The sequence below is a fragment of the Peromyscus maniculatus genome, chromosome 3 (assembly GCF_049852395.1).
Source record: "Peromyscus maniculatus bairdii isolate BWxNUB_F1_BW_parent chromosome 3, HU_Pman_BW_mat_3.1, whole genome shotgun sequence".
Taxonomy (NCBI): domain Eukaryota; kingdom Metazoa; phylum Chordata; class Mammalia; order Rodentia; family Cricetidae; genus Peromyscus; species Peromyscus maniculatus.
Genome location: NC_134854.1, coordinates 119,350,407 through 119,372,426, shown reverse-complemented (window position 1 = coordinate 119,372,426; position 22,020 = coordinate 119,350,407). Strand labels below are relative to the sequence as shown.

General features: G+C 45.0%; 1 protein-coding gene across 1 annotated transcript in view; it reads left to right on the top strand.

Annotated features, from left to right (window-relative positions):
• The window catches only part of Tafa4 (TAFA chemokine like family member 4), a 193,453-nt gene that overhangs the window by 28,923 nt on the left and 142,510 nt on the right, over positions 1-22,020 (top strand). The window contains exons 2-3 of the mRNA XM_042273698.2: positions 16,330-16,469; positions 21,644-21,759. Of these exons, the coding sequence (XP_042129632.1) occupies positions 21,645-21,759 (115 nt within the window). The 5' untranslated portion in view covers positions 16,330-16,469; position 21,644. The remainder of the gene's footprint in view (positions 1-16,329; positions 16,470-21,643; positions 21,760-22,020) is intronic.

Below are 22,020 nucleotides of genomic sequence, written 5' to 3'. Positions count from 1 at the left end.
TGCATTCCCTTTTCATGTGACTCAGGGCGGTCTCATCTAGTAGATTCCAGCTCCGCTGACAGTCATTCTCTCTTCCTGTGCCCTTCTTCACGCCCCCTTGTTTTTTCCCCTGTTTTAACAATATCTTTAATGCTATTTTTTTTTTTTTTTATCTATAGGGTCTGTAGACATAGAGAACTCCCCTGGCTTACTCACTACAGTGTCCCAGTCTCTAGCAACCATCAGGCTTAATAATTACTTAGTGAATGAATGAATCTTAAAATTCAGTGCCGAGGAAGGTCCTCTAGAAAGAAAAAGCTTAGGGTCCACATTTGTGGTAGTAGAAGCTTCTGGTACCTCACAGCATATCTCTATAGCCCTTACTGATTTTTAACAAGCTACGAAAGCCAGCAGATCCCATTCTGACACCCAGGTGTCTTCCTACCTTCTTCATGGGGGTCTTCTCTCATGCAGTGGCACGCTAGCACAGGCTGCCCAGGAGTTTACATCCTTTAACCCGGAAGTGAATGCTCCTGAGGGAAGCCCTCAGCGTGTGGTGGGGTACAGCTTATAAATAAATCCCTTCTGGCAGACCATTCCGCCAGCTGTTCTCTGAGCATCTCTGCTCTTGTGGGGAAGCTTGGTGGAACCCAGCTACCTTGCTCTTGAACCTTACCGTGCGTTCTTGTCCCACATCCTTGTCCGAGGCTCTGCTATACCAAGGCCCCGGTGATACTAATGATTTTGCTTCATTGTCACTGGTCCTTTTTATCCTGGCCTGCGCCACAGCCACTTCCGAGCTTTTTATGAATCTCTTTGTTAACGTTTGCCTGCTTGCTTTCTTTGCCTCTTTCAGGATGGCAAGGGTCCCTTTGTTCTTGGACCTCTGACCCCCATCATCCTGGAGTTCTTAGAGACTTCACCTCCCCTTTCTCACAGCTGTCCACTCAGCCGCCCGCTGGCCTCAGACTCTCCCGGTTTCCTCCTTGAAGAAACAGCCATGGAGCCAAGCTCATGTCGCTTTCCTGGGCCAGGCGTATTTATAGCGCTGGTTGTCCAACTGTGGGCTAAACTTTCTGAGGTGCCCGCTTTGAAATAGACTTTCTGAAGGGCTTCTGTGGGGGATAATGAGGCCATTTCTACACCTGCAAGTTGGAATACATTACAGGAGAGTGGTTGCAAGAGGCACTTGAAACGATGGGGCTCTGTCCAGGACAAATTGTGTTTTCTATTTTTTATTTTTTTTTCCCTATCCCCAAAGCATTCTGCAACACTTTCCTGGTGCTTTTGTGACAAGTTGATGTCTTACATAGAAATCATTACATCATCTGCTGGTTAACTTTGAGGCTTAGTACAGAATACAGAATGGATGGGTGGCAGGGCTAGTTTATGTGGATAGGAGCGGCAAAGGGAAGGGGCAGCCTAGAGACTGCAAATAAAAGCCTTGCAATTCCTGAAGTGGATGCTCTTCATCCCTTTAGGTGTGTGATGTACTGTGGTCCCCTTTGGAGATTCAGCAAAGCTGAATTATGGCTATTTATTTTTTGGTCTTTAAAAGGTTTTTTTCCCCCTGAAATTATGTTTATTTAGCGCACCAGCGTGTGTGTGTGTGTGTGTGTGTGTGTGTGTGTGTGTGTGTGTGTGTGTGTCTCAAAAGACAAGTTGTCCAGGTCCAAGGTGTACACCGGACAGCAAGTCCATTCCTATGGAAGGTTGACGATAAACACACGCCTGAAAGTGTCTGCATGAACTGTAAGGAAACTGACAATATCTATGGCCCCTGTTTGTGACCAGTTGTAGGGACTGCTCAGTACATGTATGTGTTGTCGACATTTACAATAGGAGAAAAATAATGAACTTCAAAGAGAGATTTGAGGAGTTACAATGTTACCTTTTTTCTTCTTCTTTCTTAGCCTGGTTTGTGGACTTCTGAATTCTACTCAAAGACCTCCGATTCAGGTTGTGCTGAGATTGATAGTTCCTTTCCCCATCATTGCTGGGGATGCACCCCACCCACACCCCATGTCCTTCAGAGTCTGTGCTGAACTCCTGTTTTGTGGAGGGTGGGCGACCTGCAGCATCTGGCTCCCCAGAAAGGCTTGGGGCATGTGGACCGAATGAAGACATTGGGTCTGTCATCGTTTCTAGTCAGACATAAGTTAGGAAGCGGGGAAGCTCTCTCAGGATTTCTGCCCTTGGTTCCCCCCCTTCCTTTCATCTATTATAGAAATGACCATTGATTGGAAGAAGCAACGATGTCTGAAATTACTTATTAGATTGAAAACACTTTGGAAAGTGACTTTCCTAACTTGATTTGTCAGGTTTTCTCAGGTTTGCTGATTATCGTCCTGCGCATGGAGTTTGGGATGAACAAGCTATCCTCTTGTTTGCGCATGTAGCGCGTAAATGTCCAGCAAGGTTACTGTTGCTTCTCAGGTGCCTCTACAGAGACATATGGACACAAGTGGAAAGTAAGAGGCAGAAAGGCAGATGACAACATGCTACCAAAGCGGCATTTCTCAACCTGTGGGTTGTGGCCCCTTCGAGGGGTCAAGTAGTCCTTTCTCAGGGGTTGTGCGTCAGATATCCTGACTATCAGATATTTACATTATAGCCCATAACATTTACAGTTCTGAAGTAATAATGACCTAATTTTATGGTTGGGGTCACCACAACACGAGGAACTGTATTAAAGGGTCGCAGCATTAGGAAGGCTGAGAACCACTGGACTAGCATGTGTGATGGGAAGATGAAATGGTTCAGTTACTGGCTGGAAAACCGTCCTGGTTACAGTGAGAGGGAGGCGTGACTGTCGCTCTACAGGACACGTACTCTGGGGTATGAGGAAGGTCGTGTTCCCAGTGCTCAGCCGCCAGACGCTGCAGTGTGGGTTTACAGCCCCGCTTCTCCTCTTGATGGCTGACCCAAGTCATGTCACTGCTGTGCCCAGCTCTCCTCTGTAATTGGGGGCTCATGGGACCACCCTTCTCCAAGCGTGGGGAGAATGAAGTGAAGCAATATACAAAAGGCTTCTGGACCAGAGCCCAGGCTTGCAGAAGCAGCAGTGACTATTGTTGTTGTTAATTGTAGCTCGTAGTGGTTCAGGCGCATTTGATAGGGTGCTATCCTGACTCGTCCCATTGGAACTTCACTCTCGTGTGACTGACGGTGTTCACTACCTCGTGTTCTTGAGCGTGTGACCTGGGGCTTATGTATCTGATGAACTTCAATTCTAAATTCTGTTTAAAGTTCAGCTGCAGAGGATGGATGGAGCTCTTTGACTGTCACAGATACAATTCCCACCTCTGCTGCCCCTCAGCTTTGTACGCTGGAGAAGGTCACCGTCAAGGACTCAGTTTTCCTGTCTATTAAATGGGATACATTCGTTTAAAAAAGCTCATTCTAACAAGGCCTAGATAGGGGAGAATTATTAGGTTTTTTTTTTTTTTCTTTTTTTGGTAGTTAATGAAGTCCTCACAGAGTGGAAGGGAAGTGTGCAGGCAGAGTAAGGGAAGTATGGGAACCGTGAAGAGACCTTCTGGGACCTGGATCCTGCTCTCCTGTCTTTTTTCAGGATTTTGTGCATCCGAGTCTTGTCTCTGTAAAGTTGGTTTCTTTGTTGTCCTGCATGTGGGGAGGGAAAGATGGCCACCCCACCTTCCTCTGCAATTTAGTCTCTGCTGTCACCCAGTTCTAACTCTGCATTCCAGGAAGAGGAGGTGTCACCTGGCTGGTGCTGAATTTGCCTTGAGTGGCTGAACCTCACAGAAACCCTGCTGCCCCACCCCTCTGGTAAGCCTGCTGGGCTTCCAGATGTTTACAGTAAAATTTTAGTTATGAACTGGTTTGAGATCAAAGAGAGTATCTCCGGTTAAAGACTTAGCCATGATTGGCAGAACCCATGATTAGTAAACAAGAATTTTTAGGAAAGGAACATGCAAATCCTGGCTAAGTTTATGCTTTTAAATTCATTAATTTGGTTGTTGCTTCCGCAAATATTTGTTGAGGGGCCCAGTGAGATGGCTGAGTGGGCAAAGGCACTTGTTTCCAAAATGACCTGAGTTCAATTCCTGGGACCCACGTGACGGAAGGAAAGAACCAGTTCTACAAATTGTTCTGTAATTATCACATGTGCATCATAGTACTTTCATGTAAGTGCACCCACACAAAAAAAATAAATAAATGTCATGAAAAGATTTGTCGAATGCGTGGTGCCTGCCAGGTTCTGTGCTAGGGGTCTCTTAAGGCAAATGCTGAGGGTGGATGTCTACATCTCATCTTCATAAATGGTGTCTTATAGGGAAGACTCAGAAGAGTGTAGGAATGTTGTGAAGGAAAGAGTGAAATAAAAGATTTTAGCTAGTAAATTAAAGAGTGCTTCCCTGAGGAGATGGTGGCCCCCTGGGTAAGAAGGATGAGTAGGAATTATCAAGGTGGAGAAAGACAGAAGAATGTATCTAGCTCCAAACAGAACACTGGTGTATGCAAAGGTCCTGGGGTAGGAAGGCTAGGAAGGATGGGAACAAAAAAGCAGAATAATATTTGTATTTCATTGTTTTTCTGCCCTTGGCCTTGGTTGCCAAAGGGAATGTGGACTTTTAGGCAACCCCGTGATTTTAATTAAGGTTAACAGTTCTGTCAGTCATGCTTCCCATGTATAAATTTTTACATTACAGAGTAGATTATTATATCTCAGGTTTTTCATGTGTTTCTGTTTGGGAATGGACAGCACACTCATTACCTTGAGAGCAAAATCTCCTGACTAGGAAGAGTACACCATTCTCAGATGACTGTGGTTAATTTTGCTTTAAAAGTATTTTGAAGTATGCTGTGTCTCTTGTGTAGGGAGATCTGGGATCACTGCCTCTTTTTTTTTTCTTAGATAGACATACGTATTTCTGGAATGTTCCTCTGGTACAGTGATTCTTAACCTTCCTAATGCTGCAACCCTTTAATACAGTTCTTCATGTTGTGGTGACCCCCAGCCATAAAATTATTTTCACTGCTACCTCATAACTGTAATTTTGCTACTGTTATGGATTGTAATGTAAATGTTTGTGTTTTCTGATGGTCTTAGGTGACCCCTGTGAAAGCTTTGTTTGACTCCAAAGGGGTTGTGAGGACCACAGCTCTGGTATCCAAATGCTGCTTTGACCAACAGATTTATATGTGAATACCTGGAATCACCACAGATGTTGCTTAAGACTGGGGTTCTGCTTGTGCAAATGTGGGTTCTGGTTGTGCAAATGTGAACTGCTTATTTTTAAGATGGAGAATAAGAGGAGCGGGCTGCAAGTTTTTGACCGGGGCTGGCAGTACCAGACCCTAGGAGGGGCTTCAGGGGTCCTCTGAGAATGCCAAGGGCCATTTCCACCGAGAGCTCTGGGGGCCTGCCCTGTCTTAGGAGTGTGTAATAGGTGGTTCATCTGTTTATAAAGGTCACATATGTAAAGTTAGAGGTGCCTGAAAGTCCTCCTCCATCATTGTGGTCAGATGTTGTAAGAACTCCATCTTTTTCAGAGGCTCCACTTGGAGCCAAGGGTTTCGAGCTGGGCTTCTGGTGTGTCCCACACATCTGGCTCCCAAAGTCTTGGCTCAGCACTTCCTGTTCAGTCTCAAGCCTTTCTTCCTACCACTTTTCTATTTTTCTCTTTTTTCCTTCCCATGTGGTGAACCCCAGCCTAGTTTGAAATCCCAAGTCTATTGCTTCTTGTTTGGGGTCCTTGCCTGAATAGGTGGATTTAATTTTCTTGTCCTCTGTTACATGGGAATGTCAAGAAAACAAACAAACAAACAAACAAACAAACACAACAGCAAGAATCCAATGCCTTCTAGTGTTGTTCTGAGGCCTAATGCCACAAGGTACAAGTGTGTGTGACCCTGTATCTGTGGCTCCGTTATCATAATGCTGGATTCTTCAATTCCCTTCTATTCTTAAATAATATGTGATACATCCACTAGGGCGTCCATGAACATTTTTCTGCATCATGTATAGCATGCTGATCTTAATCTTGTGGAAAGTGATTGGTTATTGATCACTGCTCACCAAGATTGATCTCTGTAGAGGCTGTCAAACGTGTGTCCTTGGGGTCCCCTGCTCATCGTGTCTTCCCCTCGCTCTCTAGACCACAGGCACTGGGCTTTCTTCCTCAGTTCCTCATTTACCTCCCTCCAAAGCCCACCAATCCCTTGTCACAGCCCTCACAGTCTCGTGGTCTTCCAGGACATCATCCCTGTATCCCATGGGGGACCCGTTGCTTGCATGTCCTGTGCAGCATGGCTTTTGCAGCAGTTTTTATTTTGTTATTTGGTTCTTTCTCCGCTTATAGCCTCGCCATAGTGGACATTTTTGTCTTACGGGCTGGGTAGAGACAAGGGCATCGGTGGAGGGATATGATTACTATGAGTCGAACTTGAATCAATGAATGCATATAGTGTCTTGTTGATGAAGTTGTATCTGTTTCCATCAAAGCAGATTCGAGAGAACATTCAGATGAAAGGAGAAAGGGAGATAAGGGAGAGCCAATCAGAAGACGCACAACTAAAGGCCCCATTCACTGACTAGAAATGGACTGTAAAACTGGCCCTGAGCTTCCTAGTGGCAAAAGCCAAGGGAGAAAATATCCCACTATGTGGTAGACAACATCCATAAGATAAAAGCCAGTATCTGGTACCCTGATCCAGAGCTTCAGCCCTGTGGGTAGCTTCCCCAGTTTGTCCCTGCATCGAGGGAGCAAAGCATCCAGCAGGCATGTAAGAGGACCCCCTCGCATGAAGACCTGGCTTCATTGGTATCCTCTTCTCAGACAGCTGGTCGAACTCATCGCCTTGTTCATCTGCTGAAATCTTAATATGTACTTAAAAATCAGCTGGCTGGTGGGGTTTGTGTCTTGAGGTCATAGGTAGACACACCGTGAGACAGATCGTGGTCCTGGAGAGAGTTAATGACAGGTTGGGGGGCAGGGAGCTGGGATTGGCTAAACCAATGGTGAGGCCCTGCTTCTCCAGTCACCTAAGCATCCATCCCCTTGCAGGCTCACAAACGCCACCCCACACACCATGCAGCAGGGTCTCACTTCCAAGTTGTCTGACTCAGTGACCCATGAGCGAGCTTTCTCTTAGGCATGTTTGGTAGGCATGCACCAGCTTTTCTTTGACTTTGTTGGCACCATCCCTGCCCCAGGAGTGACATCCCTGTCACTCCTCCTTACCTGGACCACCGCAGCGGCCTCTTAGTTTCTGACTCTGTTCCCAGTGTGTGGGATTCCTTTCTCCATCTGGCAGTTAAGATGCTCTTGGGAAAAGCTAAGCCACTTTCTGTTTCTCTCCTACGTCACACTCCCACGTCACATTTAGAATCGAACTGTAGTTCAGTTGCAAGAGTGCTTGTCTAGAATGCACAAAGCCCCAGGTTTGACCCTCAACACTATACAAACTGGCTCTGGTGGCCCATGTCTGTAATCCCAGCACTCAGGAGGTGGAGACAGGAGGATCAGGAGTTCAAGGTCATCTTTAGTTACATAGTGAGTTTGAGGCCAGCCTGGGCTACCTGAGCACCTAGGTATCCCTCCTTTGTACACTCTGATGCGTCTTCTCCTTCTGTGCTTGCTCTGCTCTGGCAGCCTCACTTTTTTCTTCCTCCTCTGGTCACATATCCATCATGAGGCTGAGGTCCCTGCTTAGAGAAGCCAGAGCATCCTGAAGTGCCAAGTCCCAGCAGCCACTTTCTCCCCATGCCCAGTCCCAAGACAGTCTGCTTTCTCTATAATTCTGCTCCCAGTCTACAGTGACCTTACTCAGCTTGTTTATTAAGGTGCCTGTCTCCGTGTACTGGGACACCAGCTGCAGGGCTCCCAGGACCGAGTCTCTTCTCTGTGCACAGGGCACAGGTTCTCATAAGAAGAGGCACTCAAACATGCTTGCTGAGGGCCTCGTGTAGAAGTGGCCTGTTGACCACACAGATGAAATACGGATGACCGTGACTTTTGGGCAGCCTGTCCCACATGCTTTGCTACCCTGTACCCTCTCTATTCCAGTTCAAACCAGAATCAAGAGATCTGATTGGCGGCCACCCTGTAAACAAGCCACAAGCCTTTCCGGCTCTTCACCGGGTGGCATCTTTTTTGAATTTTTAATTAATTATTTATTTTGTCCTCTTTCCTGGATCTCTGAGGGCCTTGCTGATCTTTTTAGGGTTCAAGTCTTAGTTTTCACTCTCCCCAAAGACACCACCATTTTAACCAACTGTTCCTTCCGCTCCTCCGTGCAAGTGTGTGGTCTCCAGGTAGCTGGTCGCTTCTGGGGAGACAGAGGCCAGTTTTGTTCCCAATCTCTCTAGCATGTCCTTGCACACAGCGTGAATCAAGTCCACTGTCAGTCCATATGGGTGTTTCGAGTATCTTCAAATCACTTAGAAGCCTTGATAGACTGTCACTGGGATTGTGTTTTAAAGGTACCGTGGAGAAGCAGAAAATAATGGCATCATGTGACACTTGCCTTTAGTGTGGATAGGAATTGGTAGAAATAATTGCCATTTCATTTATAGGCTGTTGCTTATTGATTTAACTTTAAAATGGAGAGTCTATTTACTGTGGCATTGTTATTTAAGTTACATCCTATATTTGTTTAGGGATGATTTGTGTTCTGTTTTGCAAATGTGGATTTATTAAACATTAAAATGTATTATAATAGAAGTATCGATTGGCAGTTAACGTTAGCAGGCAACAGACTTTCTTTCTTTGTCCACAAGGGGGCTCTCTTGTCTAACAAAAGATAATTTTAAAGTTGAAAATTTAATCGAGGTTTAGATTAAGCCTTTAAGAAGCATTTATCCCACTAATGGATTAAAGTAACCAATATTGTCTGCAACAGGCTTTGTCTTGGCATGCCATTCTGCTATCACTGAATTTAGTGTGAGGGTTTTTCAAGCTAATCACACTGTACCAACCTTAAATGATGCTCCGTGTACCAGTTGCTAAGGCTGGAAGGTGCTGACTGGGCTATTAGTCAAATTTTGTTAATTGACAGGAGTTTGGAGAAGCCTTGCGGTCAACTGGCCATTCATTTTCTTTCTTTCTCTTTCTTTCTTTCTTTCTTTCTTTCTTTCTTTCTTTCTTTCTTTCTTTCTTTCTTTCTTTCCTTCCTTCCTTCCTTCCTTCCTTCCTTCCTTCCTTCCTTCCTTCCTTCCTTCCTTCCTTCTCTCTCTCTCTCTCTCTCTCTCTCTCTCTCTCTCTCTCTCTCTCTCTCCTCTCTCTTTCTTTCCTTTCCTTTTGGAGGGGCTACCTTATTAACAACAAGTATTTAAATCCTGTGATGTGCATGACAGCCATCATCCTGGAGACTGGGGTGTGGGAGGCAGTAACACACCATCCTGTCCCCGAGGGTCACATGTTTTGTCAGCAGTCTTACCCCCTTCCCAACCCCCGCCCCCCAGCAAGGAGCAGGAGTTCTGTGGAAGGTGTTACAGCTTCCTTCCGTGTTGTTCATATTCCTGACACTGAAGTTAGGTCATGGCATATCAAGCAGTTTTGGGATTAAGTTCAGAGCTTGGTGGCCCATGGCCCACCCGCAATACGCTATACTGATCTTTTATGATGGTAGCTAAAATCCTTGTCACTCTGTTTTGATTATTTGAAAAATGAGAAACGAGAGGAACATTTCCAATTACAGACTAGTCTAATTAAAAGGAATCAAGCCTCTGCAGTGAGGATAATTGGGCCTTGAGAGATTTATGGCTAAATGGCCATTACCGGTCATATTTGCTCAGTCCCAGACCTGGCTCTTTCACTTGGATGACGAGCCGTGCAGCTGTGCTGGGCGACACTGGATTTCGTGAGTGCGTTTGATTTTATGTCCCTCTCCCAATGTCCCTGTTTCATGTGGTCTGGCCCCCGCTGCGGCATTGGTGCTTACAGTAACTGCTTCGTGCTCTTCAGGGTCACCTGAAGGCTAAATGATGTTTTCTCAATGAAGAAAACGAAGGGATTGGTCCTGTCCACCTTAGGAAGGAATACCACCTCGTGGAGATGAAGACGCGGTAGTTAGAAGGAATTTCTCAGGTCTTAAAATTAGAGTGCAAGCCATACAGGAATGTGGCATGTATATTTAATTAATTTAATTCAGCTCCAATTAGAAGAGCCTTCTTCAAGAACTCTACCCCATCATTCAGAACAGAAGGTATCGATAACATGCGAAATTAAAATGCCATTTATAAAATTCTTTAATTTTTAATAGACACAGTTATTGTCTTTAATGGCTCATTTACAATGTACTTTAGTATGTTGTAAAATGATCCAGTAGTAAATTCTTCATTGATGTTTTTAAGGAAGCCGTAAAAAGGCAATTTGTGGCGTGCCTCTACCACATATTGGCAGAAAAGTTGGTGACTTTAATGTAGCTGATGCCCACACTCTAATGGCGGAGCAATGCCATGCATCATGCCATAATCATAAATGAGAGCTTGGTGGAGGATTCAACCATGTGATACGGCTTGCATTACCTCCGGTCAAAAACATTGGTAACTTGTAACTTTCATCAGCACCTGCTTTAGCTTAAGGAGTTTATTAATTCCTGTTTTCTTTCAGAATTAATTTGCCGGAGAAAGATTCCATTGACCATGTATTCTTTAGTGGAAAAGCTGGTTGCAAATGAGCAAAGGCATTCAGTGCAGTTGTTTTTTAAGCAACTGGAAATGAAAACATCCTCCCTAGTTTTCGTCTGGAGACCTGATGGGTCCTGTGTAGGCAGGTGCCCTTCCAGAGTGTCTGGCGGTTGTTGGTGAGGATGCCACTCAGGAGATTGTCTTTTCCCTCCATTTCTACTCATAAGACCACTGTGGGGTCCCCAAGCCGAGGTGGTGCATTTATGAACAAGTTTTCCACCTCCATCACCTTCTGTCTTGAGTGGGAACAAGTGTAGAAAAGTGATTTAACATGCTTGGAGACTCGGCAGCATCTTGCCTCTTAACAGCGGCAGCCAGCACTATTCTGCCTGCATCTGGTACCCAAGGGCTGTGACTAGAAGCCACCCAGCTATCCCAGTAGATACAGCCCTGGAGGTCAGAGCAGATCTGGTGGTGATCTGTAAACAGCTAATGATCGTGTCCTCAGCACTCTGGGGGCTGATGCAAGAGGCCCTTTGAGACCTTCCCCACCGGTGGCCAGCGGGAGAGGCAGCTCGGACTGTTTATTTGTAACTAAGCAAGATTTTGCCTTGCTAGATTCTTGCAAAAGTGCTTCTGAATGGGACTGTGTCAGGTATAAATATAAACACATGCACAGGAAAAACAATCCTTTTATTCACTTGCTTATTTTTGCTTTGTTTGGGTGCTAGATTCTTTCACAGAAGCCAACACAGATGTAATTCGGTCTTTATACATGCCACTCAGCCCTGCTGTATTTCCCCTGGAATGTTCTAGAGTTCTGATCAGAAGGGCAGCTGTTTTCAGGCCTTTGATAAAATGGTGGCCCAGACCCTCACAGCCTGTATAATTCTTGCAGATTTCATTTTCACTCGGGATGTGGAGCTGGTTACCTTTCAACGACTCTGTTGTTTCCCAGCAGCCTTTTAAGACAAAGCAGAACTAACTAACAGTATGTGTTGGTGTAAACCACCACAGACCCAGTCCAGGGTCTGCTGATGAAGTCATTCCGTCTCTGCAGACCGAGTCCCAGAGGTCACTGTCTTCAGATGCTGAGGAAAACTGCCTTGATTTTCAATGTACTTCAAATTCAAGGGAAGAGCTGCATGTTTTGGGAATGTATTAGTAAATGTATAGTCTAGTATATTTCAGACATTTGGTATCTTGGTGCCATGTGGCTAGAATGGGAATCTTAGATCATGTACTTCCTAGCTGAATGACACTGGATGAATTTCTGGTCCTTTCTAGTCCATGAGGGGGATAGGAATAAACCCTAATTTTAAATGGAGCTTATTCATTTATTTGTTTGTTTTGCAGTACAGGGGATTGAATGAAGGGCCTTATTCATGCTAGGAAAATAATCTGCCACCGCACTGACTCCAAGTCCATTCTAATTCCTTTTTAACACAGAGTTCCATGTAGTCCAAGCTTGTCTGGGACCTTGGATCCTCCTGTCTTATCCTGCCAAGTGGCTGGAATTAAAGAGGTACACCCTTATGTCCAGTGGGGGTTAATATTTTTAAATGCATATTGCAACATTTGGGTGTTTGGTCTATAGTAGATCCTGTAGGAGTCTATGTTTTTGTGGGGGCAGGGGTCAGAGACAGGAGAGAGAAACTGTCATGGAGCTCAGGCTGGCCTGGAGGAGTTCATTATGTGGTGAGGATGTCCTTGAACTCGGAATCCTCCTGTCTTCCTTTCCTCAATGCTGGTATTACAGACATATATATTTCACCATGCCTAGCAGTATAAATTACTTATATAATCAAATACCATTCTATTGTTCTGTTGATTGATTTATTGATATCTATCTATATTTATATCTATAGAATGTGTGTGGGTATGTATGTATGCATGTGTGTATGTATGTATATATGTACATATGTATGTATTCATGTATCACAGCATGTACATGGAGATCAGAGGACAAGCCAGTTCTCTCCTTCCTCTGTGTGGGTTCCAGGGATCAAACTCAGGTTATCAGGCTTGGCAGCAAGTGCCTTTGCCCACTGAACCATCTTGCTGGCTCATTAAGAGTTTTAAATAATAAAACAGGCAGGCCTCCTTTGAGGGTCTGGAGCATCAACTGCAGTGTTCAAGCTATGGATTCTTATTGCTTAGGGAAGATAATGGTGTCAATCATTTTTAACATATCTGATAAATGGAAGCCTTTCAAGTGTGGACCTTATTTTGATATTTCTGACAATGGAGATTTGAAAGAATAGTACAAAGCACCCCAATGTACTCTGTACCCCATCCACCAGGGACCTTTGTACTCACTCATTTATTCACTAACCCATTCATTCTCTTCTCATCTTCCCTCAGAGCCCATCTGCCTTCCTCCTGCATGTATCCCCCTTTTCGACTTTTCCCTTTTTTTCTTTCTTTTCCATGGATTCATTTGAAATGAGTTGGAGATATTTATCTCTTTATTCTTTAATATTTCAGGACATATTTTTCAATAAGAAAGATATTTTTGAACTTCAATATAATCAAAATAAGGAGTTTGAATGTTTATTCAACATTGTACTTTCCATCCTCTATTCAGATTTTGTAATTGTCAAAGTGATGCCCTTTATAGCTATTGGTTGTACATGGCTCGTCCTCGGAATGACAAGGAATTCATTTCCCTTGCTTGAGATCCAGTGGATGCTACATCTGCCTCTTTCAGAATAACGTTTACTCTTTCTTTGGGTAGGTGGGCGTTGGTCTTTATAATCTAGATAATTTTCTTAAGCAAAGCAGGATGTTGATGTTTCAAATACCCCTAACAGCTGAGTTTGTCTGAGTTTTTTTTTTCTGGAATGGATCCAGGTGCCAGGCCACTCTGTCTGCCCATTTGAAAAAGGAACTGATAGGTGTCAGCAGCACAGGTTTTTAGACTGAGAAAACTCGGGATGGGATAGAGATTGGCATGTCTGCTGGAGGCGGTGCTGCACAAGAGAATCAGTCCCCTGGGAGCTCACCCCGCTAACAGGGAAGGCAGGTAGATCAAGAGAATGGAAAGGCGCAGCCTCTCTATTTCCTTGATAAGAAATCAAGGGCAGGCGGCATTCTTTGCGGCGTAACATGGAAATAAATTAAACATCTGAAGAATCGTCTCTTTGGCCTGGAAACCTCAAAGTTTCTCAGTATTGGGAAACATGAATAGACATTCTCCTCTCTTGTGAAAAAACGCCCGTGTCTGTATAACGCCAGCGTGTCAGGTGAGAGATGAAAAGCACAGCCCGGCATCCAAATGCTGTCTCTGACTTTTCAGTGCATTCTGAGAATGACCAGACACCGGAAAACGTTTTTAAACATCTTAGCCTCAATGTCAGCAGCTGCTTTCATCACTGAGAATTCAGAAAACTCTTTAAAAATAAATGAGTTTTGAAGCTGACTGATGGCAATGGAGGTGTTGGCTGGGGGTGTAGCTTGTTTGGTAGAGTGATTACTTAGCAAGGGCAGAAACTCTGGATTTGGTCCCTAGCACCACATAAAATCGACTTTGATGCATGTTTGTGTCCACTAGGCAGGACCATCAGAAGTTAAAGGTCATCATTGGCTCCTTAGTGAGTTTGAAGCCAGCCTGGATTACAAAAACAACTGTGTCATAGTTGGCATGACCCCTAGTGGATGCTTGGGGGATGTGCATGGCAATCTGGCGGTCTTGGTGATAGTGAGGTTTAGAAGGAAGAGTTCATCATTTTTAGAACTTGCCCGAGGTACAGAAAAATCGGAATGAGTCACTTCGCATCCTAAAATTGAACTCCTGGTACTTTGTCAGGCATGGAACTATGCTAATGTATGTCTCTTCACTGACAGTGCATTTTTTTTAGTGAATTGAAAACAGACCTCTCAGGGTTCCTTCTGTGTGAAGAAAACGAGATAAACAGTAGCCAGGAAAGGTCACCTTTGTTTCCAGTATGTGAAGAGTTGGCTCTGATAGAGCATGTGAAGCTTGCCTTTCCAATAGCAGAAGGCCATGTCGTGCCCTTGGGTGGACAGGACTACAAAGATGCTTCATAAAGTTGGAAGGCCTGGGATACGAACATCCTGAGGAACTTGTATTTACGCAGCTGTTCAAATCCATTTTCCTTCTGTGGAGTAGACTGTTCCTGGCATACTTGTCATTTCCTGTGACTCTCAAAGTGGTTGGTCTTGAAGTCCATCACCTGAAAGGTTCTCATCAAATTGGGGGACTTACCTTTAAATTATCTAAGGAAGAGAAATGATCTCATGTGAGCCTGATGGTACATTTGGAATTCATGAGGATTCCAAAGTAGTGAGGCAGCATTTCAAAATCGTTTTGATATTTGCAATACCGTATTTATTAAGTACCGTATTCATTAGTTTTTTTTTTAGTGCAGGTGACTATTTTCTCTGTATCTCAGGAAGGGGCATGTTTCCCTCAGCAGTATGTAAGGCGGTACATTCTAGGGTCCATTTTGTTTTTCAGATGCTTTGGTTTGGAACTGTGTTTTTTATTTCATGCAGCACTGGAGATTGAACCCAGGGCTTTGAGCATGCTCACAAAAGACCACTGGACTTTTTCTGGTGCTTGGATCATTCAGTTCTCTCTCCCTCCCTCCCTCCCTCCCTCCATCCTCCCCCCCCCTCTCTCTCTCTCTCAATTCCATCAGGTGGAAAAGTTTTGGTGCATTTGGGGTGTTGAGTGTCAACTATGGACTTACTTGAATTCTTTATAATTTGGTACAATGAGTTACACTGACGACCTTGTCTGTGTGTCTCCCATTAACATTTTTCAAATAGGAGCCTGGAAGATGGTCTCTTGTCATCCCAGGTGTCAGTCACCTAGATCTAGGGATTTAGATCCTCAGGCTCTGTTCTGTGAGCTTGAGCAAACTGTATACCCTTTAGGACTGATTGTCTCAAGTTTCCTTTTTGTCCAATGGTCAGTGAAATGAGGACTGTGAAACTGTTTATCTTAAATGATTTGTGTCCCTCTGTCAAGAAGTGAATGGGTGTATTGCTGAGAACATTTCTATTTTAAATTTGTCTTGTGTTGGGCTGGGAAGGTTGCTCAACTTGTCAAGAAGGACTTGAAATAGATATTGGGAATCCACACTACAAAAACAAAAAGCTTTTCTGGGTGGTGGTGGCACACGCCTTTAATGTCAGCACCCAGGAGGCAGAGGCAGTTGGATCTCTGTGAGTTCAAGGCCAGCCTGGTCTACAGAGCAAGTTCCAGGACAGACAAGGCTACCCAGAGAAACTCTTTCTCAACCCCTTGCCCCCAATAAAAAGCTTCATGTGGTAGCATAGTGCTTGTAATCCTAGCTTTGGGGAGGTGGAGACAGATGTATTCCTAGGGTTCACTGGCCAGCCAGTCTTGCCTACTCAGGGGCCCTCAGGCCAGTGAGAGACCTTGTCTAAAAAAACCAAAAAGAAGATGGCACCCGAGCAACAATATCTGAGGTTCTCCTCTGGCATCCACATGGACAGACACACACCTTCCTACACACCTGCATACAAATGCATGCGTACCTGCTTACATGCATGTACACACTTGTTTAGATACAAAAACAAATATAGCATTGTCTATATTGTGTGAATTAGCATTGAATCCTCAATGCCCCTGGCCAACATTACCAATAAGGAAGGGTTTGTTCATTTGTGGGCCTGCTGCAGACGTTATAGTAGAAAGCCTACTTTACTCCTGGAGATATTACGTGCTAATGTTTTTCTTCTTTCTGTATCCTTTGAAGACAGGTTTTCCAAGCTGAAGCAGTTTGGGGGAGCTGCCGATATGGTTGGTCCCAGCTACGAAAGGGCAGTTGCAGCCGCTTTGCAGGACATGCTGGAGTAACTGTGTTGGACGGGACCCGCACCCTGTGAACTCTCCAAGGTAAAATGATTAAAAATGATCGTAGTAGACGCCAAGTAGCCAAGAGCTGATGGAGTTTTCTGGAAGCCTTTAAAAATTTGGATAATTGTCAAGCTGGGTGGTGGTGGCACACACCTATAATCCCAGCACTCAGGAAGCAGAGGCAGGCAGATCTCTGACTTTTGAGGCTAGCCTGGTCTACAGAGCATGTTCCCAGACAGTCAGGGCTGCACAGAGAAACCCTGTCTTGAAAGAAAAAAGGTATACTTGTCATTCCTTTTCATTTTAGCACTGTCTTTGAAGTGAAGTCATTTCAGTGTGTGAAACTCTCTGGTACATTCCATGGGGAGGAGAGGAGACACAGGATTATGTCTGAATGGTTCCCCTGTCCAACTTGATACCCAACTGACATTTCTCTGGGAACCACAGCACCTTTTGGGGGATGAGGTGGGGAGAGTGTCTCACTATGTAGACCAGGCTGGCCCTGAACTCACAGAGAAATAAATACCTGCCTCTGTTTCCCCAGGGCTGGTTAGAAGCATGCGTCATCATGCCTGGCCCTCGCAGCTGCTGTTAGCAAACACTTGTTTTAGGAGCAGAGGAACCTGGTATCTAGAACAGTTCCTGTAAGAATTCAGCTGAGGGACCCCAGCTAGGATTTGGAATGTCTCTCCTTGGTCTTCTTATTTGGGGCACTTGCTTGGATTCAACAGGAAAACAGAAGCCATACCGGATGATGTGAAGCAGCGGGAAGTGAATTTAGGGGACTGGTTACACATATGCTTGAATCAGAGACGCTGAGCATGTGATCAGGGCAGCCCAGCATTCACTTTGGGGAGCTGGGTTGATGCAGTCCCTTCCTGAGTATGGGAGGTACTGTGCTTAACAGGGGTTCACCCCTTTGAATAGGTTCCAAGCACAGGGCAAAGGCAAAGGGTTTTGCAGATGTAATTAAGATCTCAGATAATTGACCTGGAGTTCAATGGCATGTGCTTGTCCTCTGACCAACTGAGTTATTCAAGTGAACCCTAAAATGGGACTGTGATTTCTTTGGAAGAATAATCATAACTGAGACACTCCACCCATCAAACCTCTAGGGCCCGAGAGAGCTCCTGGCCAGTGCTATAACATGACAATCTCAATTCCAAAGCCCAGGGAGGGACATGCTTTCGACTATCCCAAGGACCATTTTTCTGTTTGGGCCTCTAGCTGAGGACACGCCCAGCTAAAACCTTTGTTTTCCTACTTTCTCTCCTGGTCCAGGGGTGGTAGGAAATCGAACCCAGGACTCCAATTTTCTCAGGCCTCTAGCGGTGACCAGAAGACCCATGCCAGACTCCCATCTTGCAAGAACTAAGCTCGTATTTTTGATTTACTGCCAAGGGCTAAGTTCAGTCATTTTCTTCAGAAGTCTTCAGAGCTCTCATCTTGGAGAGAAACTTGGTCCCTCTCTGCTTTGGAGGGTTAGCATGAAAACACGTCCACCTCCTCTGCTTCAGTGTGCATGCTAAAGGGGACCTAAGCCCTGGAGCAGCTTGACAGGCTACAAAGAAACCGCTATGTGGACCTCAGGCCAATCTGAGATGCTATGGTGTATCAATTATGTATAACCTAAGGGAAGCAAAGGGAATGGAAATTTCCTATTTGATCTTTTTGTTGTTGTTGAGACAGGGCCTTTTGTAATCTGGGATAGCCTTAAGCTCATTATTTAGCTGAGGATGACTGAAAACTTCTGACCCTCCTGCCTTCTCTTTCCTAGTGCTAGGATAGCATGCCTGGTTTTGTGTGGTGCTGGAAACCGAACCCTGGGCTTTGTGCATGCTAAGCAAGGACTCTACCAACTGTGACTCGTCTTCAGTCCCGTGATTAACTTTTAGTGGAATGTTCTCTCTTGTACAGAGTGATTTAAATTCTGTTAACCCCACCATTGTTATTGAACTAATTGTTTCAAAGGATATTTCCCTCTTATTCTAGGGTTAAAAATTGAGAAGGCTCTAAGTTGGGTTGGCAGGGCCTCAGGCACCCGGTGGGGGTGGGGTGGGGGTGGGGCAGATGGAGACATATCTCTAGGGAGCTGCTGTTACATAGCCTGTGCCACAGAAATGTGAGCCTCAGAGTTCCAGAAGTAATTTTTCAAGGAAGTGGAATCTGATCTTCATTCTGCACATTTTATATGTGGGCAACCAGTTTGTTTTAAGACTAGTGCAAACTAGTCAGGTATGGAGGCAGAGGCAGGCAGTTCTCCTTGAATTCATGGCCAGTCAGGGCTACATGTGAGAGTGTCTCAATAAAAAAAAGAAATTGTAAAAGCAAACAAAACAATTGAAGGCAGGATCAAGTTCCTTGGTTTCTAATTTGTAGCAATTAGTGATTTAAGCACAGAACACTGTGCTTAAATCAGAATATTGGCTGAGTGGAGTATTAGTTCCCTACAGCCACAGAACCAATCACCTAATGTAGCAGTTCCAAAGAGCTTTGCAACAGTCTGAAAGGGCGAGAAGAAGTCATTGCTGTGTGTTGCCTTTAACTTGGACATCTTCAGAGATGGTCTTAGTGTCCCATCTTGGCCTAGCTGCTTCAAAGGCAGACTCAGTTGCAGATCCACGAGCAATGTGAATCTCTTTTAAAAGATGCATCTGACTGAAATACGAGAGTCAGAAGGAGAGGGCTGGGCTAGAACCTGTGCCTAGGAGTGTTTGCTGGGGCTTCTGGAACTGAGATGTGGCTGTTCCCAGGTATCTCTGGGTTGGCTAGCAGCTGGCATCCTTGAGGGATTTTCTTTTGACTCTGTTACCTAAATGCTGATCCAGTCCCGCCTATCAGATTTATCTTCTGCCCAAGAGTGTTTATGTTTTCCATAGAGTCGTCCCACTGTACCATGGACTGCATTTCTCAGATTGACCAACTGCCAATCAAAGATATTTGTAAAGAGCAGTGTCTGTATCAATGTATGCAGACACTTTCCTTCTCAGCATTTCTCAAACACTGCAGAAAGGCAGCGATTGCTGTAGCTTTTCCATCATTTGGGGGAATCACGAGTACTCTAGAGATGATTGTTAAAGTGTACAAGAGGTATGCGTTTATACAGAAGGCTGCAGTTATACAGGAGTGGGATTATGAAGAGATGAATGGTTGTACAGGTTTGTGGTTAAAGAGGAGGTCTGTGGCCACACAGGAGGTAGGCAGTAACAGAGGCAGTGTGAGGTTATCCAAGAGGCGCGAGCTTGCAGAGGAGGCATGCTGTTGTGCGGAGGTCCGCGGTTGTAGAGAAGGGATACGGAGGAGGTGTGAGGTTAGAGAGGAGGTAGTGGTTGTGCAGGAGGTGTGTGGTTGTGTAGGAGGAGTGCAATTATAGAAGCGGTGTGTTGCTTGTTACAGAGGACGTGCGTGCTTGTACGGAGGTGTGTGCTTAGGTGTGAGTTTATACAGGAAGTATACAGTTATATGGAAGGTGTGTGGTTGTACAGAAAGTGTGCACTTGTGCAGGATGGATGAGGCTATACAGATGTGTATGTTGTAGGCAAATGCTACCCTGATTTTTGGGAGGGACTTGAACACCCACGGTTTCAGGTTTCTGGGAATCAAGCTGCAGAGTTCTGAGGCAGGGTTGTACGTAGAGAAGGCTTCCTCAGTCCATTGTGGTGATAATAGACACGATGAGATACGTTCCAGGCAGAAGCTAGTAAGCACGTATCAGATGCTCTGGCTTTTGCTGCACAGTCAGTTGAGAGGCTGGAGAGGAAAAAAGTGTTTGCTCATCTTGCACAGGACGTAAGTTCAGTTTCTAGCACATACACAGACTCTCACAACTGCCTGTACCTCCATTTCCAGGGGATTTGTACTCACACATCTCATACAGGCACACATGCCCGCGCGCGCGCGCGCGCGCGCGCACACACCCACACACACACACACACACACACATTTTTGAAAAAGTTATTTGAAAAGTCAAAGTAGAAAAAGTGAATCAACTTTAATTTCCTTACAATATTTAGAAAAGTCATAAGAGTGGAAGTCAGAATAAAGCACTTGATAGTCCTTTATCCTTGTGAGTGTGTATGTGTGTGTGTGTAGGTGTGCTGTACATGTGTGTGGTGCATGTGCTCATGAATGTGCAAGTATGTGTGCCTGTGTGCATACAAGCAGAGGGAAGACATTGGATGTCCTCTACCACAGGCTGACCGTCAACAAGCCCCTGAGAGCTTACCAGCTCTGACCCCCCACCCCACCCCAGCACTGGGGCTACAGGTGTGTGTGCAGCACATCTGGCTTTTTTCTTGGATGCTGAGGTACCAGTTCAGGTCCTCTTCTTGCACAGCTAGTGGCATCCATACTGAGCCATCTTTTTAGCCCCCGATGGTTCTTATCATTTGCTCATTTTGTTTTAGAAGAGAGGGTACAGCCAACTGTGAATGGAATTATCTTGGAGAACTCTTTTGATACTGTCCATAAATATGATAGCAATTTATTTTTTTACTTCTGTTTGTTCCAGTTTTTGGTGACAGGCCCTCCCTCCATAGTCCAGGCTAGCTTGGACTCATTAAATCGCCAGTGATGACTTTGAGCTCAGTGATGTTCTCATCTCATCTCAGTCTGTTGAGTCCTGAAATTAAGGTGTGAGTTCCCATACCTGAGACTTTTTTTTTTTTAAAATACTGGCTGTTTTTTTTTGTTTGTTTGTTTTGTTTTTTATTTTTTGTTTTTTTCCGGCCTCATTCTGAGGTTTGTGTAATGAACTGTAAATCATGTCTGGACCAAAGGGGCTTAATATACAGATAGAGAACCCCAAAGTTCTTGGGCCACATGTGTACATTTTTGGGGATTTATTCAGACATAGCCCGGGTACTCTCTTTGAAAATGGCTCTAGGATTGTTTCATTTACATTTTGAGGCATGATGGAATATGACTCCATGTTTTATCAGGGCGGCTTTGGCTGTTCCTTGGAGATTCCTAAGCAGACTTTCACCAAGGCGTGGTGTTAACTCAGAGAACTCTTAATTGCGAAAGACATTTGTTGGAAGCGGAGTCAATGCTCAGTGCAAACAGAAGCTTGATGGATTTGCCGTTTTCTTGGGGGAGGGAGGATGAAGTCGTGTGCTGAGTTCTTCCTCAGCTCCTCTGTTTCCCTGCCTGGGGCTGGCCAAGGAGCTTGGCCTTCCTCACCCTCACTGACCGGAGGCCTTGTTTCTCCCCAGGATGCGAGGGTGTGCTAAATGGGTGCTGCTGTCACACTGGCTGCTTCTGGCCTGTGTGCTAATGGTCTGCTGTAAGCTGACATCCGCCTCAAGCCAGCACCTCCGGGGACATGCAGGTAAGCCCTTTAAGCTCATTATGGACTGCTGAGATCAATTAATAAAATGCGTTGACTTGCCAGAGGCTACACTCTAGACACAGGTACTTGACAAGAGCTTTGGCTGGTGTGTAAGTCATGGCAGAGCCACGGACGGATGGGGTGTGATGGTTTGCGCTGTTCTGGGCGTCTTTGCAAGGTGTTGTCTGGGCTCTCCTTTGAGTTTTAACTCTGACTTTCCTGGGTATGCTTCTGTGTTCATAGTGCTTTTTCTCTGAATGT